At 39.7% G+C, this 19,407-nt stretch overlaps 1 protein-coding gene across 1 annotated transcript in view; it reads right to left on the reverse strand.

Annotated features, from left to right (window-relative positions):
• Positions 1-18,782, reverse strand: part of lhfpl3 (LHFPL tetraspan subfamily member 3) — a 60,716-nt gene extending 41,934 nt beyond the window's left edge. The window contains exon 1 of the mRNA XM_026146889.1: positions 17,405-18,782. Within this exon, the coding sequence (XP_026002674.1) occupies positions 17,405-17,840 (436 nt within the window). The 5' untranslated portion in view covers positions 17,841-18,782. The remainder of the gene's footprint in view (positions 1-17,404) is intronic.
• Between the last annotated feature and the right edge of the window lie 625 nt (positions 18,783-19,407).

The raw sequence follows: 19,407 nt of genomic DNA on the forward strand, positions 1-19,407 counted from the left end.
ATTGCTAATATATATTGTAATATATCTATATCATGGCTAAAGCACTTCTGGATGGATGCAAACTGCATTTCGTTGCCCTGTACCTGTGACATGTGCAATGACAATAAAGTTGAATTCTATTCTATTCTATTCTATAAAATAAAATAAATCTGAGTTTAAAGTTCCCTATGTCCCAAGCACACAGCAAACAGAAAACCTTGTGCACTCTACATATAAATATGCAGTTAGGTTTACAGAGATCAGTGCCCTCTAGTGCGTGCAGGGACCTTGTGGTCACAACAAATTGGAGGTGCAAGGATGAGCAGCACATATGCCCTCTGATGATATTCAGCCATACTGAATTTGACCCTTTCTTACTCAAACATGAAGAGAGCAGAAATAAAACATCATTTGTTTTGGTAATAGTAACACCAGGTGGTTCTTTCTTGAATGTAAGACTTTATATTTATAAAAAATCTGTAACCATTTATAATTGGAGCATTATTTTCTAAAGCTCAGGGTCTGATCCAGTTAACTGTGAGAGACAGTTTAATATTTGCTAGTGTAAAGGCAGTACTGGTCGCGCTGTCAGCCATGAAACTGTTGGGTTTGTGAGCTGCTGACTGTCTGGCTGTGATTTCATCGTCTTGGGCACAAAGCTCAATCTCACCACTCCCCCAAACCACACACCTCGTAAAACAGCTCACCCTCTGTGACACCTTTACATCGCTGTGTTTAGATTTACTCACCGGCTGACAGCTCTATTAAGAGCAACGCTGATCATCAGGGCGGGAACCGTTAACACTTCAATCTTCTTTTTTTTTTAAAAATTGTGGCTTTTGGTTTCATGAAGATATATATATCGCTTAAATTTCTCAGTTATTAAAAAAAAACTTTTGGCTTTATTTGGTTGTTTTCAGTTGCTTCAACCCAACTAGCAAGATTTTATTGGTTTATTTTATTATTAATTATCTCATCAATTTAGGCTAGAGTGGATAAAGCCTTAGTCATACAAACTTAGAGACTGGTCTGAAACCATCTGGCAACCATCGGTCATCATGAAAAACACGTTTTTCTGTGATTCCTTTGGTCACTTATGTATTGCTAGTGTTGTAGTTTGAATGGAAGTGATGGACTTATCTACAAACACTGTCCAGTTTGTCTCTGAGCTGTAGTGAAACTGAAAATTGTTGAAAGTAGAGGTTCGCCTTCAAAGTAAAAGCTGTGCCGCAGAGCTGCAGACATGTTTCCGAAGGCACAACTTTTACTTTGAAGGTATTTGTTTGATGAACTTGTACCAGAAGCACACTACATCATCTGTCAAGCACTCCAGGGGTTTCTTAAAGTAAAGAAACTGGATATTCTTCAATGTCAAATCATCTAAACCCAACAGAGCATCCTTTACATTAAATACAAAACTGAATACAGAGACACCAACAAACAAGCAGCAACTGAAGTAAAGGCAGTAAAGGCCTCGCAGAGCATCTCAAGAAAGAAAACATATTTTCTGATGATGTCTGTAGGCTATATTTGGCAAAGATTTTTCATCCAAGTATTAAAAGTATTAAAGTTAGGTAGTTTGTTAGTTAGTCCAATTAAATTTAATCTCTGAAAATGGGTTACTTTAAATGCCTGTAATTCCTGAACAGTTAATCCAATACTTTTGTTAACCCCCCTGAAATAAAGCTGAAAGCCTGCACTTCATTCACATATTAACTGCCTTATTTAAAACCCACTGTGATGGTGTACAGAGACAGAATTACAAAAACAGTGTCACTATAACTGTTCGTGTTACAATTTGAACAGTTTACAGTTAAAATTACAGGAGACCGTTTACATTAGTGATGATTTTTTTTTAGCCACCCAGAAAGCAAAATTCAGGGTTAATATCTCAAAATTTCAACCTAATTACTTATATTTTCAAGTTACATTCTCAATTTCGAGTTATTTTTCCACAAGTTTGAGTTAGCACAAGTTAAGAATTTTAGATAATAACCTAAAACTTTGACTTATACATGCCAAAAAGTTTGTTTTTTTTCAGTGACAGAAATAAGCTTTTGGATAAAAAATCTCAGAAATTATTACTTGACATATAAAAATTGTTAAATAATAGTGTGATTAATAGTTGATATAAATTATGAACTTTTCAAAGTTGTTTCTAAGCGTGCTGAATAGCTGTTAAACAGATGCGCTGAATGCAGATGTATGTGCTTCAATCATAAACTATATAAAAGTTTTGTTTTTTCCAGGACTAACATTGACTTCATGTTACAATTGATTGTAAAGACTTACAAAGCTTTAAATGACTTTGCCCCAAACCACAGTATAATGTAGAGATGCTAAAACCTCATTCGCTCCTTCACTACCCCATCACTGCTCTCGCACCGTTGCACCCGTAAAAGCGTCGGGGACACAGCCTTCTCTGCTCATGCAACCAAAAACACTTAACCATCTGAGATTACAGAGGAGCTCGGGACGCAAGTGAGCACAACATTTTTTCATTCAAATTCAAAGTAAAACAGCACTTTAGTGTATTATTAGAAATGCTTGCTGTTTTAACCTTGAGTTGAAGCCACTGTATAAAATGCGCTCCACAAGCTGAAACGTTTAAACTGAGCCATCGCTGTCCTCTGTGTTTGTATCTCAGTTTTCAAAGTAGGACTATTTTATGTCTGTTAAGGTAACACGTGTGTGAAGCTGTAAACACAGATTTTACAGGTTGATTACTGTCTCTTTAAAATCCTCATCAGCTGAAGGAGGCAATCCACTTTCTTAATCCACAGACTCGAAACGGGTCTGTAGTGGGAATCCAAAATCTCTTCCAGCTGACTTGGCAGCCTTTTAATTCGGTTGATACACACTGCGGCACTGTTTCTCTTTCACTTTATGCTTCTTTGACATTTTTTTTTTGTACTCTAGCCGCCAACCGTCCAACCGCTGTGACCTCTCTGAGCTTAAAATGGAAATGTTTTCCGTTCCAGGCAGCACCTCTAGGGCAGGCGGGCGGGGAGGAGCAGCTGAGCACTTTAGAGGGGGTAGAGGAGAAGACGGCAGAGCAGAGGGTTTCATCTAAACACCTTCAGGTGAAAGCCTCACTCACTCCTTTCTGCTAATGGACTCTTCCCTCTGTGTGTGTGCGCGCGTTTTCACATGTGGTCATGTTACATCACTTTAAAGCCTCTCAGACTCTTCCAGTAATTCATTATATGGATGACAGGATAAAGATTGAGCAGTCATTAGTGTCATTAGCACTTGGGTTTATTTTGGAGTGCACATGCATACATGCACAGATTAAATTAAGGGGTTATACCTTCTCCAGAGAATAAATAAACAGAACAATAAAATTAGAGTGATCCATCTGGTGGCACTTTTTTTGGTGCTAAAATTAGCCACAAGTAGCTATCTTTGACCATTTTCACATCTGAAGATTGTCCTGAAGATTTTTCCTCCACTGCCTTCCCGTTTCAACAGTCTGGTCTTTTTTAAATGCCCCAACAACATGCACTTTGAAAAGCAGTGTAGGCGTATAAATCTGTGCTGAAATGGATAGTGTGCAAAAAACAAAAAAGAAAAAACCCCCGGAATAATTAAAAAAGAAAAAGACAAATCAAATGTAGAAGTTTCTAAAAATGTGCACATCGCCTTGGGTTGTATGTGGGTTGTGCAATTTTTGCAGCAAATATAAATGTACTTTCGTCCCAGTTGTAAGGCAAACAACAGAATAACATTTTCCATAAATTAATATGGAAATATGGAAATGTGGCACAAAGGATTCACACACAGGACACAAGACGAGTAAATCCTTGAAGTGTTCAGTGAAAAATGGAAATTTGAACATCTACAATATGCAAAACCAACCATTTTATGCTCATCTTTGGACCTACAAACAAAGAAATACACAGCTCATGTGCAATACTCAATCATGTCAGAAATGGACATTGCATTTTTGCATATTTGGATTTCATCGTTACTTTTCTGATGCTTTTTCACCAACTGACCACAATACACAGATGTGTTTGTGCATACAAGTGCACAATTTATTGATAACACATATTTTAATTTAGCACTTTGCTACTGAAAGGAGAACAGTTACTGAGGCAGTTGTATGTACCGACATATCACATGCAAAAGTTACGTTTGCGTGATTTCCTGTTAATATTTTAGAGGCAAAATGTGAAGTTAACATGAACATTTTATGAGAGAAGTGTGGTAAATTATTTTTAACTACAATATCTGATTCATTTCAAGGGAGTTGTTACACTTTATGCATGTAAACAAAAACATCTCTGTAGAGATTTTTTTAAACTTAATGTAATATTTGTTAAAAACCAATTTATTACAGAAAATTCAAGATTTGAAAATGGAGTGTTTATTTATTATTATTGTCCTTATTGTTATTATTATTGCTATTTAATGGAGTGTTTATTGAACCTTCTGACGAAAAAAAGAAAAGGTAAGTCAATATCAATTTTCATGCATGAGTTTGTATCACATTTGCTACATCAGGCTTGTTCTTTAATTTATTGCTTAAAAACGTATTGTGTAATTTATTTTGTTTTTTTAGAAGTTTAAAAAAATCACAAAAACTCATGCATCAAATATGATACACTTGGCTTTACGGGGCTAAGGAACTTGTATCAAATCTCGCAAGGACCTTGAACTGGGGCTGATCCAGAACATGTTGGACAGATCACATCTCTCAGCTGATTGGTGGAGGTCTGGGCACCTCTGCTTAGACTGCTGCTCAAGAAGGCATATGAGAATTAAAGGTTTAGATTAGAAAATAAACAATGAGGTACAATGACTCTAATTGGATTATTATAACACATGGACAGGAAGCACACAAGTGGCATTTTAATCGATAGATTTCATCTTCCAGACATTTCCTGGATCTTTTCTCATTATCTGGCCTCCTCCTCCTCCGCCGTCGTGGTGAGGCTGTCTAACCGCCTATCTTTGCCTCTCCTTTCCTAAACACAATGTGACGGTGATAAGCTGTACGGCCCAGTTCCACTTGACATCTTTCTGAGGAGGTGTAAATTTGAATGCCACGCAGCACAGCGAGCATTCACATAATAATATCAGTCAGTCAGGAGCTGTATCAAACTGTTATCATGCATGAAACACAAGGCAACTAGAGCGTGCACGACTCACACTGAGTCTCTATGTCACTCACGCTAACACGTAGCTGAAGAGCCATCAAAAAGGCCATGCGTGTAGTGGCAGCTGTGTCCTGTTACAGCGCTGCTTCCTGTTGTTCTGGAAAGCAACATTTGGATCAATAAACCTTCAGCTACCAAATGGACCTTTTATTGCTACCTCTGAATGCCAGCTCCACTCTCTAGAGGACCACTTAGTACGCAGAGAGCACCATGAGGAGAGCCACTTACTGCACAGGGAGCTGCTGGTCAGGCAACCAGGAAATGGATGCTGGGTTGGAAATGCTTCAGCAGCACTTTGAGTAACCCACCTCTGATTCTATGGATTTTTATGGACTTATAGTCACAGAAAAGCAAGCAGCTGCTCATGCCAAAGGCAGTGTTCATGTATGCGCATTTGTGTGGGATCCAGATGGCCATCAGAGCTCTGGAGCCCATCCAGGTTATTGAGCATCGATGTGCATCGTCTTGTCAAGAGCTGTGTGCCTGCTGCTCCGCACTGAGCATGCTCACCTCAGCCTGCTTGCATCATCGGTGCCAGTTTATAATAAGGCATGCGTTTAAAAGTTTATAAGTTGTAACTAATGGATTTATTAATGGCAACTAAAGTGGCAGTTTACAATCTCTTTAATTCCTCTGAAACACAAAGTATGAAGTGAGCAAAAAAACAGCAGATGGGCGACAAATTACCAGAGAAAACAAGTCTCTTAATGATGTGTTGGGATCACGCAGGCATCCAGTACAATACTCAGAGAGCCTGTCACTGTATGTGACGTCCAGAGGATTTTGTTTACATGATGTCAGGTTTAAATGGCATCAGAGACACTTTCTGCTCTGATAATTAATGATAATTTTTATATATTTTGTCATCATCACCATCGCTCTGATCCACAAACCCTCAGACCCCTTTGGCTCCTCCTGGAGATGGAGAAGCCACAGGAGAGTGAACCTGTGTGGCTATTTTGGGCTGAACAAGGCTCCAAAGGCTTACACCAGGACACAACCACTTGCCAACAAGCCCTTCCCCCAGGCCTGTCTGTAAGGTGGAGCCCAGGTAACCTTTTCTGGGTGAGGCTGAGGCTCACCCAAGATAATTTGCTAAGAGCAGTATAGTATATAGGATCACTCATGAATAAAATTCCCTTCAGCATGAGGAGGTCTGCAGTTGTAGTGATGCTGTACTGGTTTGTTGTGGTAAAGAGAGAGCTTAGTGTGTCTACCAGTGTTGGTCAAGTTACTTGAAAAAAGTAATCAGTAACTAATTACTGATTACTTCCCCAAAAAACTAATCCCGTTACTTTACTGATTACTTATTTTCAAAAGTAATTAATTACTTAGTTACTTTTTAAAAACACGATTTACAACCTGAATAGGTGATAAAGCGATAGATCTTTCAGCCCAATTCTACTTTTTCTGCATAATCCATCATACAAAATGTAATCAAATAGAAAAGTCTCTTTTTTTAACTTGTTTTATCAGTTTTAATCTTTTAACTTTATGCATCAAGCAAAAATTTAATTATATGCAACATTCTCTGACTTGAATAAATTAGTTTAACATTTAAACCTTTTTTTTTACACATTCCAGCACATAAAATAAAATATTTTTTGTGTTTACACTCACTCTTTCAAATAGATGCAAGTAAAACACAGCAGAAAATAAATAAAGTCAAAGACTCAGCGGTCCTTTTGCTCTATTTTCACCTGTAAAGCAGGAACAGGGTAGGCGGAGGTTTACCCTGGTGCAGGTGTGCCGCGGTCAGTTAAAGAATCCCGAGTTTCTCTGTGAGTTTCCCATTACGGCACTCGTGCTTGCTTGGAAGTTTAGGGGTTTTTTTCGCTGTAAAAAGAAGTTTTCTTCCCACGCACGATGGACGCTAATGTTTTTGTCACTTTTTATGGACTCAAACTCAAAGTAAGGTCAGTACTTCCACGCTTTGAACGCTGCACGCTCATACTCTCTGCCACAATCGATATGTGATCCATTGTTGATCTGCACACAGCTGTTGTCACTAACGGCGCACTCGCTTACGTCACTGTCGTGAGACATTCTCGCAAAAAATCACGGTTTTAGTAACGCAGTAACGCAGCGTTCCTACGGGAAAGAAACGGTAATCTAATTACCGTTTTTGCAATCCGGTTGTTCAGTCTGACGTCACTAGCCGTGTCTGGGTCTAAACTCCGCTGCAGGTCCATATATCAAACGATCACTGTGGCATTACTGAGAGTTGAAAAACTGTCTAAAGTCTTTCATCTTTAATAAAATGATCTACCAGGTGTAACAATTGAGTTTAACATCCAGGCATCCATGAAAACGGAATTTATGACATTTAACGGAGTTAGAAGTTAGCAGGGAGTTAGCTCGCTAGCTTCTATCTAAATACAATATAGCATGTCCTGACTGCGGGGTTTTGGAAACAAATTAAAACGTACAGCTCTGCTATCACTTCCAGCATAAATGAAGACAGAAAACTAAACAGCAGTGACGTTTGTAGGGTTACTGAAGTTGGGCTAGCTGGTATATAATGATGTGCTACGTGACCGCTAGCGACATAGCTATGTTAGCATAATATAAACAAGCTAACTTTTTTTTCCACTCGATAAAAGTTAACGTGAGTGTTCTCGGTGGTCAGAAACAAATGTAATCGCATGGCAGGATGCTGTAAAAGGACCAAACTTCAGCCAGGAGAACAACTGAGATAATCCATCCACAATACGAGGTTAGTCATTCATATACTGCTGCATGGGCTGGGCTGTAGTTACATCCTAAGGTTTTAAAAACTGAGCTTAAATAAATGATTAGCGGTAATAAAAGCCGAGGGAGGTCAACAGGGATCACTGACTGTTTTAGGAGCTTTTTGAGATCAAATAGAAGAAAATACATAACATTAAACATGTTAACAACACAAAAGCCATATTAAACGCAGACTACTTTAGACCCGGAAGTAGGATTCGTCGCGTCATCACTGAACAACCGGATAGAGATTGAAAATGTGACGTCACTCAGGGGTAAAACCGCAAAGAATTCTGGGAACTCGTGGCAAGAGGTACTAGCGCAATTGAAATCAGTGATCAGCGATAAAAAGAAACACAAAAAATGGCAAGAAGCTGTTGTATTATTAACTGCAATAGCCGGTCGCATGACAGCCACGGAAAGCCGACGGGTAAAGAGAGCCATGTTTCCGAAGTAACAAAGAGGCGACTGGATTGCAGCCATTCAAAGACGTCCCAGAACACTCCAGCTCACAGGTTAGTCTGCTCGAAGCATTTCTACAAAGGTCAGTCTGCTGTTGTAGTTAATGCGTCATTTTTCTTAACATAATTGGTGATATAGGTTACAAGCAAGTCTGGCGCTGAACAGAAATTGTCGCGCTATGCTCCTTTATTTGTTGTGCATAAATAGTGAATTGTCCTGACACAATATTGTGTTTCGCTTCTGTTATTACCATGGTACATTGACAAAAACATAAAACAGTTGTTTTGTATCACTAATTGTCCAGTGCGATTACAGCATACAATATTATTGTCACTGCTACATTTCTGTGATGGGTACCAGAATTTATTTCTACTACTAATTAATTACCATTGAGCTCAAAGGTCCTATTAATAAACGGTTAACGAATGTGTGTTTATGAAGACGATTTGTGAGACTGGTAAACTTATGATATGTACGATGGTCTTTCGTTCTACACGGTGCATTTCAAGGTCCTGCACCCATCCGTCGGTAAACTGTACCTGGGCTTGTTGCAGTGACCTGAAGTTACTAAACTTCACGAGTGTATGCACTCACTCCAAGAAGCGTATAATTATAAATATGAGCGTGGTGAAAGTTGGGCAGCACACTAATGTATTTTGTCCCTCTGTGTGCTCGTAAGGATCTAACCCTTTCACTGGTTTGATTTTTTTCCTCGTATCTTTTCTTTGACTTTTCATTAAGTCTGTCTTTGTACGGACCAGCATTGTTCTCCTTCGTTTTGTACATACCTTTTTGGGGGGCAAAGAAAAAGCAAGAATTTATTGGAACCGAAGAATGAATGTTTTGCGGTGCTGCAAATGCTTGCATTTGATGCAGGTACTTGGATTGTTTTGCCACGAGTTACCGGCATGCAATGCGCGAAAGTCACATGGTCTGTCAATCTCTAAAGTAATCCCTTACTTTACTCGTTACTTGAAAAAAGTAATCAGATTACGCCCATCTCTGGTGTCTACATTCCTACCCTCAGCGATGGCCATGAAGTGTGTCTACCAACAAATTTAGTCTGCAGTCATAAATTTAAGTAAATCAAATATATGACTCCATAAAGTGTCCAGTAAAGAGACCCTGCTGTTTTTTTTTTTTTTAAATCCAAAGACGTGAGAAGAGCTCATATAGCGTAAAAGACTATAAATAAACTGGCAGATTACTGGTATTTATCAGCTGTACAGCATTGATTTTGTACTAAATTTGGGCTAAATACTCAAATATATTGTGTTGAAAAGCTTTTTAAAAAGAGTTATTTTTCATTGTGAAAAGTTTTTATTTTCTCAGCACAAAGATGGGAATAAATAATGTAGGAAACATAAGAAGTTATTAATGTGTTTTTATTATAAACAGCCTGTCACACCCCATAAGCCAAAATTACACCACTTAGAAAGTAAATCTCCATCATCAAAACAGTCTCATCTTTGACCTCTTTGACCTTTAAACTGTGATTTTTTTTTTTTAATCTAGTCGCAGAAGAGAGAAAATGGAGGACCCGATTAACTACTGTACAAAGAAATGCAAAAGATGACCATCAAAGCTGTGTTCTGTTTCATATCAAAAAAAGGATATCTCATCATTAAAGAGATCATCATTATTCCTGGCATATCTTTCAGAAATCTTGATGCACCAGAAGCCAATACTCATCAAACATTCAAGAGATCCCATTATTGGAAAGAAGCCTCTGAGCAGTATGTGCTGTCTTTGACAGCCTATCACAGCAGCCTCAGACCACCTGAAATGGCATCTGACAGGGAATATATGTATTTTTTTTACATCCTGATGGGATCAGACAGAGGAAGCTCCTCGAGATTGTGTATCCAAGCTGCCAAGAGAGCTTTTAGTGGCTGGTCCCACATATGGACTTGTTGGGACTTGAAAATGACATTGAGGAGGAAAGGTGAGAGAAGTGTTGATTCACTCCATTCAGATGTCGTAATGGAGGTCTTCAGATCAGATGAGTATCAGCGATCATCGTTTAAGGTCCTTGTATAGGATTTGCTGAGTTTTGGTTTCATTTTGTCTTGAGTTTCTCTTTTTTTTTCATATCGTTATTACATTCTGTCTACATGCTAGCTGCCTCTTGCTCGTTATTTCTATTTAATGACGTTGCCTACATTCTGATTTCTTCATTGTTTTTGCTGATTCTTTGCAGTTGTGCCTGCCTCACCTTACTTGTCTCCTCCTGTGCTTTATTTCTGCCTTCTGTATATATATGTATGTTTTGTGTATGTATGTATTTGTATACATAAAGTCTTGTCTTTACTGTTGTTGGATCATTCACTCTGACTTCTTTTTGTGTGGTTTCCTGTTTTATTTTATTTTCTAGGACTCAGTATATTTTTTGGACCAAATTCATCATAACCAGGATATCTTTCCATTATTTAGCTTCATTTAATGAGCATCAGGAATCACACTAAGAGCTTGGTAAGTCAATCCAGGGTTTATCAGTTTAGCTACAAGCACTTTCACAGGAAGGGGCATGAGTTTGAAGCTTCTGACCAATCACAAGCATGGACATGTCTACTGGAAAACCAGCGGTGTGGGTGTGTACAACAGGAAAAAAGCATTGTTCTGGAGTTCAGTAATCAAAGGATTGTATGAGTGTGTGTGCTTCAAGTGCTTTGGTCAGCAGGACATTAATAAAGACCCGCTACATTAATAAAGTTTACCCTATTTGAAGATTTTCCTTTCTGCCTTTGTGTCAAGTCTGTGTTTCTGTTCTTGTGTTACTTCCTGTTTTATGTTGATATCCCCTCGTCTCGTGCATTATGTTCAGTTTTGCTTCTTTGTCATAAGTTAGATTCTGTTCAGCTGTTTTCTCCAGGCGTCTCCACTCTGACCTCATCTCCTCTTGTGTATTTAAACTCTCTGCTTTTGTTCTCTGCTTTGTTGTGTCCTCTCTCATGGCTGTGTCCTTTGTGTGTTTCTCCAAAAGTGTTATAGTTTCAGATTATTTGTAACAGGCTTGTTGTTCTTTGTTATTTATCAGCAATAAAGTCATTTTTGAGTTTTATATCTCTTGTTTCCAAGTCCCGTGTGTGGGTTCAAACTCCTGCCTGCTATACAACAAGCCGTGATGTTCTGTCATTAAGACATGTTAGGATTATTATTTATTAATGTTTACAGATCAATAAATTCTTATTTTAAAAAACAGACGAAGAAGAAATCTACATTTCTTACTGAATCTTATCAGTGAAAGACAAAGACTCCAAACTCTCCTGCTACCTGAGAGATCTTCCAGGAATGGTGATTTTTCAGAGAACTCAAAAATAAAAAGATTCTTCACCCTCAGAAAATATGAAGCAATAATTCTGATTAAAATGCAATTGACATATATAAAATTACAGGTTTATTTAGTAAAATAATCAGTGGTTATAAGATTACATTAAATTTAGCATTTTACAGACTACTATTTTACATATGTAACAAAAAAACACGGAAAGTTTAAGAAACTGTCAGCATGTTGTCAGCTCAGTGTATAGTAGTTTGTTCTCTGGAAATGGCTCCCCAGGACATTAGCGCGTCCCTACTATTTGCCTTACGGTGCGACAACAATGTAACTGACTTGGTGAGCTTAGAAGATTGCCAAACTCTTTTCTGACATTTTACGATCAGTCATTAGCCATGAAAATAATCATTAGCGAGCGCAAAAACTCTCTGTTCTCCTGACTTGGTGGGAAACCCGAGGAAGGCCGACATGGCTCAGAGGAATAAGAAGCAGCTTTGATCTGTGAGTAAAACACCACAAAGATACCAACTGCTCCTCATTAGGAATGGCTCGTGATTGAGCTCATCATTGTGCTTTGTCTCCGAGATAATCCAACTCACAGCTGCTAGAGCTTCGGGGATTTTTAGATGAAAAGGGAACATTGTGCTGGGAGTAGGCCAACAGCTGGCCAGTGGTTCTGCTAACCTCTGCTACTTATAAATGATTAGGTATTTATTGTTTGGCCGGGTGGCCAGCAGACTTGAACCCCAAATGTGTGGGCATATTCTGTAGGCAGAAAGCAGGAGTGCAGTTTAATGTGATTGTTATTGGTTATGACATTTAATTCCCATTTGAGAACAAGCAGTGTTTTGCTGCAAGCATTTATAAAGGTGCATGATGCGATGCTGGCAGATTATTTATATACACAAACGTTTCTGAGCCAGAGACTCGGCGCAGAATCGCTGTCTTTATCAGTCATTACTTATCATATGTTTCGCTGCGGGGGTGTAAATTTGTGCAGCGCCGTTCATTTTCTCAAGAAATGAAATCAAATCTCTTATTTCTGGATCAAATTAAAGCTCAGTGAGTCATGTAGCTGCTTCTTTCTTCCACCTCTCTCTAGTCAATGTTGAGTCAAGGTCAAGTGAAAGACAAATGGAAGATATCGGCTATATTCTTCTTTTTTGTTCCCAGTTGGGACTGTTGACCTTAAACCAATCTTTATGAGAATACAAATGAGCTTCCATACGTCCATCGGACTTATTTAGATAGATTTATGTTTGCATTTTTACACAAAAATCACAAGCTGAGGAAAACAAATATCAAAAGACTTTAAAAGGGAGCTCCTTCTATCCTGCACATCAAAGCCGGTTTACAGGTTTATTGGAGAACTTGTTCTATATGTGGTGAAAATGTTGTATCCAAATTGGATAAATTAAAAACTGTCAGCTGAGGACAAAGGCTACAAGCTTGAAAATGAACCCAAAAAGACAAGCAGGTTCAGTGGACCCCTGCAGATGTTTCTCATCTGCTCGAGGCTACACTCGCCTAAACTGTCAGAGGTTGACTCATGATGTGACTGATTAACGGTGAGTGTTGTGGTGCACCAGATTGAGGATCTGTGCTTGTGTTTTAATTCTGCTATTTAGTCACAGGTGAAGAGGTGGGGTTGGCATTAGGTGTGGGCAGAGTCTCCTATCTGGTTGTCCTTTCCACACCTGTCCTAGATTCAGTCATCATGTGTGGGTATTTAAGGTTGCCTCAGTTCCTGGTCAGATTGCCAAATGGAGCTTGTGACAACCCTGTTACCGGTGATTAGTGTTCCTATTCACCTGTTAACCCTGGTCCCTCTTCTGTTTTCAGTTACCAGTCACATGCCCTAGTGAATCATCTGTTATCTTGGCCAAGGATGTTTGGAATGTAGACTGGAGCATAAGAGAATGGAACCACCAACCTTCCAATTAACAGAGGACCTGCTCTACCTTCTGAGCTATAGTCACCCAAACTGAGGTATTATTAACGCTGTCTCTCTTTACTTTTTCACCAACTTATAAATAAACACTTGAAAGGCATAAACTCCTTTCTAAGTCTGCTTTCTGGGTCTGTGACAATCCTTAGATGAATATGAAATAAGATCAACTAATGTGAGACTTCAGCAATAATCAGCACTAAAATTATTGCAAGCCACACTGTGTGACACGGATCTAGTAAACTTGGTTAAAAGATCAGGTAAAATCACAGTACCTGGTGAACTGTGGTCTAGAACAGGATTTATGGTCCTGTGTTATTACCCATTTACTTAGCTTGTTAGCTTTTGAGGTACTGCAGCCATGAAACTGCTAACTTATTCCCCATTTTGGAAGTATGATAATCCAGGGTCATGTGAATGGGGCATCAGTGACACACAGGTCTAGAAAACTGGTCCACAACCATCTGGAAACTGGATTTTTCACTAGAAAGAAATGTGTGTCGTGCGAGTGGTTGTTCAAAACCTCCTTTCGATTGCTTTGATCGCTAGCATATTGGTGCAGTTGTTGGTAGTTTTCATGGACTAATGGAAGTTGTCTGCAAAGTATGACAGAAAACAAAAGAGTTCTCTGTTTGAGGTTTGAGTCACACTTTTCCAAATCTTACAGCCCCTCGGTTAGTATTTAGCAAGTCAGCGTCCTCCATGCATACAACAGGCAATCTGCTAGTGACCAAATCAATCACAAGGAGGTTTGTGGTGCAGCACTCTGTTTCTGGCAACGAGCAGCCCCCAGAAACCCAACCAGTCAGGGTATGCACATTTCTCCCTGACGTTCGGCAGTTGTGTAGCATCCATTATGGTGGACAAATCTCAAGCAATATGGACATGACAATATTCAAGAAACCTTCAACCAACAGAGCCTAAGGAGATGCACTTTATTTGCATTTCTCCAAAAACCCAAAAGCATGAACCTAATCTCAAAGATTCCAGGTTCACATAGACCAGTTGAAAAGTTGGTGACAGGAAGGTTTATCACAAAGAGGAAAATGTAGATAGAAAGCATGCATGCAGTGGAAAGCTTTAATTGCTTTTAATGAAGAAGTTCTCTGTAGAGGACTGCTGTCTTTTCCACAGCAGAGGTTAACATAGTAGACCAGCAAACATGAACAGCAGTAGCCCACATTACCAGTGGTTCGACATACTTTTAGCACCGCTCAAAGGTGACAGCACACAGCTGTAGACACGAGCCTGTAAGGCTCAGTGTATAGCGCCTACAGACTACCACTCTCGAAGCTCAGTTTACACAGCTCTTATACCTCTGCTGTTTCTTTCGATGCTGTCCTTGGTGAATGTTCATTTCAAAAATACACTGCAGCCCTGAACTTTTCCAGACATCCTAGCTGAGGTTCGCATAAGAATGCAAATGTCCAGAAGCAGTCAGATTGGACATTAGCCAGTGTTTAATCTGCCAACTCCCTAGTACAATGTCAGAGAAACGTTCTTCTTAAGAAGAACTCAGTAAATCATCTTAAATGCTTTCAGAAAATGAACAAGGTAGGAATAGACCATCTATTTCCTTAGCTGCTTATTTAGCTAAGCGCCATGGGGTAGCTAGACAGGTCACCAGTCACAGGCCCATCAAACAATAGAATCACCAATTAACCTTAGAAGTATGCATTTGGACTGAGGGAGGAAGCTGCAGTCCAAAGACAAGCTGCCCTTTGATAAGCCCACACATTTAAAATTGTCTAAACTAAAATGGACTTTCAGTAAGCGCTTCATTAATTGGCCACAATGCTGCTAACAGAAGTATTACAGCACATCTGGGCTCTTTGGGCCAACACTGTAAAAACCAGGGTGTCATATCTTGACAGCCACCTCAATTGGAATATGAATATCAGTTCAGTTGTCCAGTCATGCTCTGTTTTCTCTTGTAGACCGTTATTAAGTCCTTATACACAAAGACATCTACACAAAACTACAGCTTGTCCAAAATGCAGCAGCCAGAGAGCACATCAGTCATGTTTTAGCTTCTCTTCAGTAGTTACCTTTTCATTTGATGATTGATTTTAAGATTTGATTGATGGGTTTTAAAGCCCACTGTGGGCTCACAAACTAAGTGTATCTCAGATCTTCTGACACCTTATATGGAAGGATACAGCCTGAGATACCCAGCCAGGGTTCTGCCAGGCCTATCCCAACAATGTAAATTTGTAAATGTGTTTTAAAAGGTGTCATATAAATAAAATCTCTTACTGTTATCACAAATCAGTGTCAGCAAGCTGTGAACAAATCATAAGATAACTATAGTAATAACGCTTGATTCTTGCTTTATTGTCTCTTGGCCTAAAGTTGGCATGGGAGGGAAAAATGGCCACGGGGTACATGCTTCACTGGAGTAAATGTTTCTCATTCACATGTATATGAAAAATACTTTATTTTAAAACACTTGGTATGTGTGCAGTATTTTTGCACCGGGTGTAGGAGGTGGTGTTTGTATGTAGGATGGTAAATGGAGTGGTACTTATAGAGTGTCTTTCTACTCTCTACTACACTCTGCTACATGTCTCATCCTTCACTCTAAGCGCTTTCTAACATTCATAGACACGGATGTATCAGGGTTCAGTATCTTGCCCAAGGATACGTCTACATGCGGGCTGGAAGAGTCAGGGATTGAGTCATCAACATACCCTCTGAGCCACAGCTGTATCCTGCTTGTATTCTATTGTGACTTTAATAAGGACTCTTGGGAGATATAAATCTAAAGGGGATCCAAATAAACAGAAAACAGAAAAACAATAAAATGTACAGAAAACACATCTGTGATAAATGAAAGGGGTAAAATAAGAAACGATTTCACTATTAAACTCTCTGCTCCTGTATGTACAGAAATAGTTTGTTTTGGATGGAACTCTCTGCAAAAAGGAGAAGAACTAAAAAATAATTAAAGGCGGGAGGAAACAGCTCACTCAGTACTATACATCATTACATTTCTTTGTGTGAGTTTTTGTTTTCTTATTATTTAACGTCCTGGCTGGGATTGAAGATAAAACCTTCCCTGTGTCATTAAATGAGCAAAAGAAGAATTTGCGTTTTCCAGTTTATGTTTAAGCACACCACAGGAAACACTGAGAAGTTATAAAATCAACGATATATTGAATTGAAGTGGAAGAAACTAAGAAGATATAAGCTTGTATTAAAATCTTCCATCTGTATTTTTGTACTTAAAATCGCTGTCTGTGTATGAAGAGAGTTCATTCACAGCTTCAGGTTCAGGGGGAATGAGTTCTCTGAAAGCAAAATGAAAATATTAGCATGCCTTCATTATTTCATTCTTGAGGGTTTAGTACAATGTTTGGAGCTGAAGATTTGGTCACTCCAAGGCTGTTGCCAGCCCACCTACACCACAGACAGTTATATAATGTTTTACAAGGGCTTTATTAACCAGAGAGAGTCTCTGACAAAAGGTCTCATCAGACAAAATCTACTCAATTTGGGCTCAGTGGCTTAACCTGTTGCACATTGTGATCATTTTTTTTTCTGTTTTACAGTTCAGGGTCAACTAATTTACATATGTAATTTGATGTAAACTACATGTTTTTGCTGTTGTTTTTTAAGTGAAAAAGCACTCCAACCTCTGAATTTGTTGGTGCCTTAAAACAATATACAGATGTTTTGTGCCAAAAACTATACAAGTCCACACCCTGACTGGGAGATGAGGGTAATATCTGTGCCTTTAAACAGTTTTAGGTTATAACATTTTGCTCACTGGACTCTTCTCACTCACCCCCAGAGCTCCCCTACAAGCCATCTTTCCAAACTTCCACCTGTAGTCATGCCTCTTACCTGCAGCCAGCTGCATCCAGCCGCAGATCTTGTACACGGTGCCGGTGCTACAGAAGAAGAAGAGCGCGAAGCAGGTGATGCAGGTGAGCACCAGCGCCATGGACATGCCGATGAAGAAGGAGGCAGCTTTGAACGCACCGGAGGGGATGCTGCTGAACTCGGTGAAGCTGCCCTGACAGGTCAAGTCCCGGGACAGCCCGTTTCCAATGCAGTAGTGGAACAGACCGAAGTAGCCCGCCTGCGGCGTATCCACGCCATCCCCGATCCAGTACGGCTGGATGAAGCACACCACGTTGACGATGGCGAAGAGGATGGTGAAGATGGCCCATAGGACGCCGATGGCGCGGGAGTTGCGCACGTAGTTGGTCTGGTAGATCTTGGCAGCCTCGGATGCGGGGAGCATGGTGGTGGTCGTGCTGGGGGCCCCGGGGACCATAATGTGAGGGTGGTCTGCGCGGTCCTCGGGATCTATCAACCTCCTCAGCAAACTAACATCTGCCTCATCTGACCACAATATCCCGCACAACTTCTCCCTGTCGCTGCTCGCGGATTTTTTTCCCCTACTGTCTGTTCAGTCACAGTTATCACAGCATCACTACGCTCTCATCCGTGGCAAGGTCGGTGTTTGATTTCTTTTTGCTTTTCACTCATTAGTCGGCAGAATCAAGACATGCGCTCCAGGGAGAAAAAAAGACGAGCTCTGGGAATCCAAAATTTAGGGGATTTCTTCCATATTTGCCTTCATGTGTAGGTTATGTTAAAATGTCTCTGCCTGAATCGTGTCCGCTGTTCCGATAAACCGTCTCAGCTGTGTGCACGGCTCTCCCTGAAATGGTCAGCCCGTTCTCGACGCCGACAGACCGACAGCGCAGCTGAGCTCCTATTGAATTAGAGTTGGAGGATAGCCTCGGATATTACAGGGCCAACCCACATCCCTTAATCCCACTCTGACGTACAGTCACCCGCGAAATCTTAAACAGACACTGATTTTTTTTTCTTCTAGAGCGAAGCGATTTTACGCCTGATCACTGCGACAATAATTGTATGGAAATTAGTGGATATAAACGCATCTGCTATTCAAATATTGATAATCAAATGCCAAGATGCAGGGTCTTTTCTCTAATGTTTTACCTAGACTGGTACATTCTTTAAACTGTAGCCCATTTTCTGGTCTGTGATATTAAGCTTTTTGAGCACAAAGACTAGATCAGTAGGCTACAACAACGATTTATTATATGTATTTCTTGCAACTGGCAAAAATAAATAAATAACAAGAAAAATAATAATGATAATCTCACATCAAGAACGAAACGTGCAGGATATTACGTCTTTTTCATCATTATTTTGCTAAAAATATTAAAAATATTATATTATAATATTACATTAAGCAGGCAGCACGGTGGCACGGTGGTTAGCACTGTTGCCGCACAGCAAGAAGGTCCTGAGTTCAATTCCAACATCAGGCCGGGGTCTTTCTGTGTGGAGTTTGCATGTTCTCCCCGTGTTTGCGTGGGTTCCCTCCGGGTACTCCGGCTTCCTCCCACCGTCCAAAGACATGCAACTTGTGGGGATAGGTTAATTGGATAATCCAAATTGCCACTAGGTGTAAATGTGCGAGTGAATGTGAGTGTGAATGGTTGTCTGTCCCTATGTGTTAGCCCTGTGACAGACTGGCGACCTGTCCAGGGTGTACCCTGCCTTTCGCCCTATGACAGCTGGGATAGGCTCCAGCGCCCCCCGCGACCCTGAAAAGGATAAGCGGAAGCGAATGGATGGATGGATGGATATTACATTAAGCATTACATTGATATATAAAATGATTTTTTTTGTATTCCATATGGATGGATGAGTGGATAAGAATGTAGCTGAAGATTATGTATCTGAGTGAGTGATTAGCTAGAGAGAAAGAAATAACATTTTAAAAAAAGCATCAAATTGAAATAATATATACTTTTAATATTATGATGACTATACCTTCTTCTGTTTTTGGTTATGTTAGTGTA

The sequence above is a fragment of the Astatotilapia calliptera genome, chromosome 17, assembly GCF_900246225.1.
Source record: "Astatotilapia calliptera chromosome 17, fAstCal1.2, whole genome shotgun sequence".
NCBI classification, from domain to species: Eukaryota; Metazoa; Chordata; class Actinopteri; order Cichliformes; family Cichlidae; genus Astatotilapia; species Astatotilapia calliptera.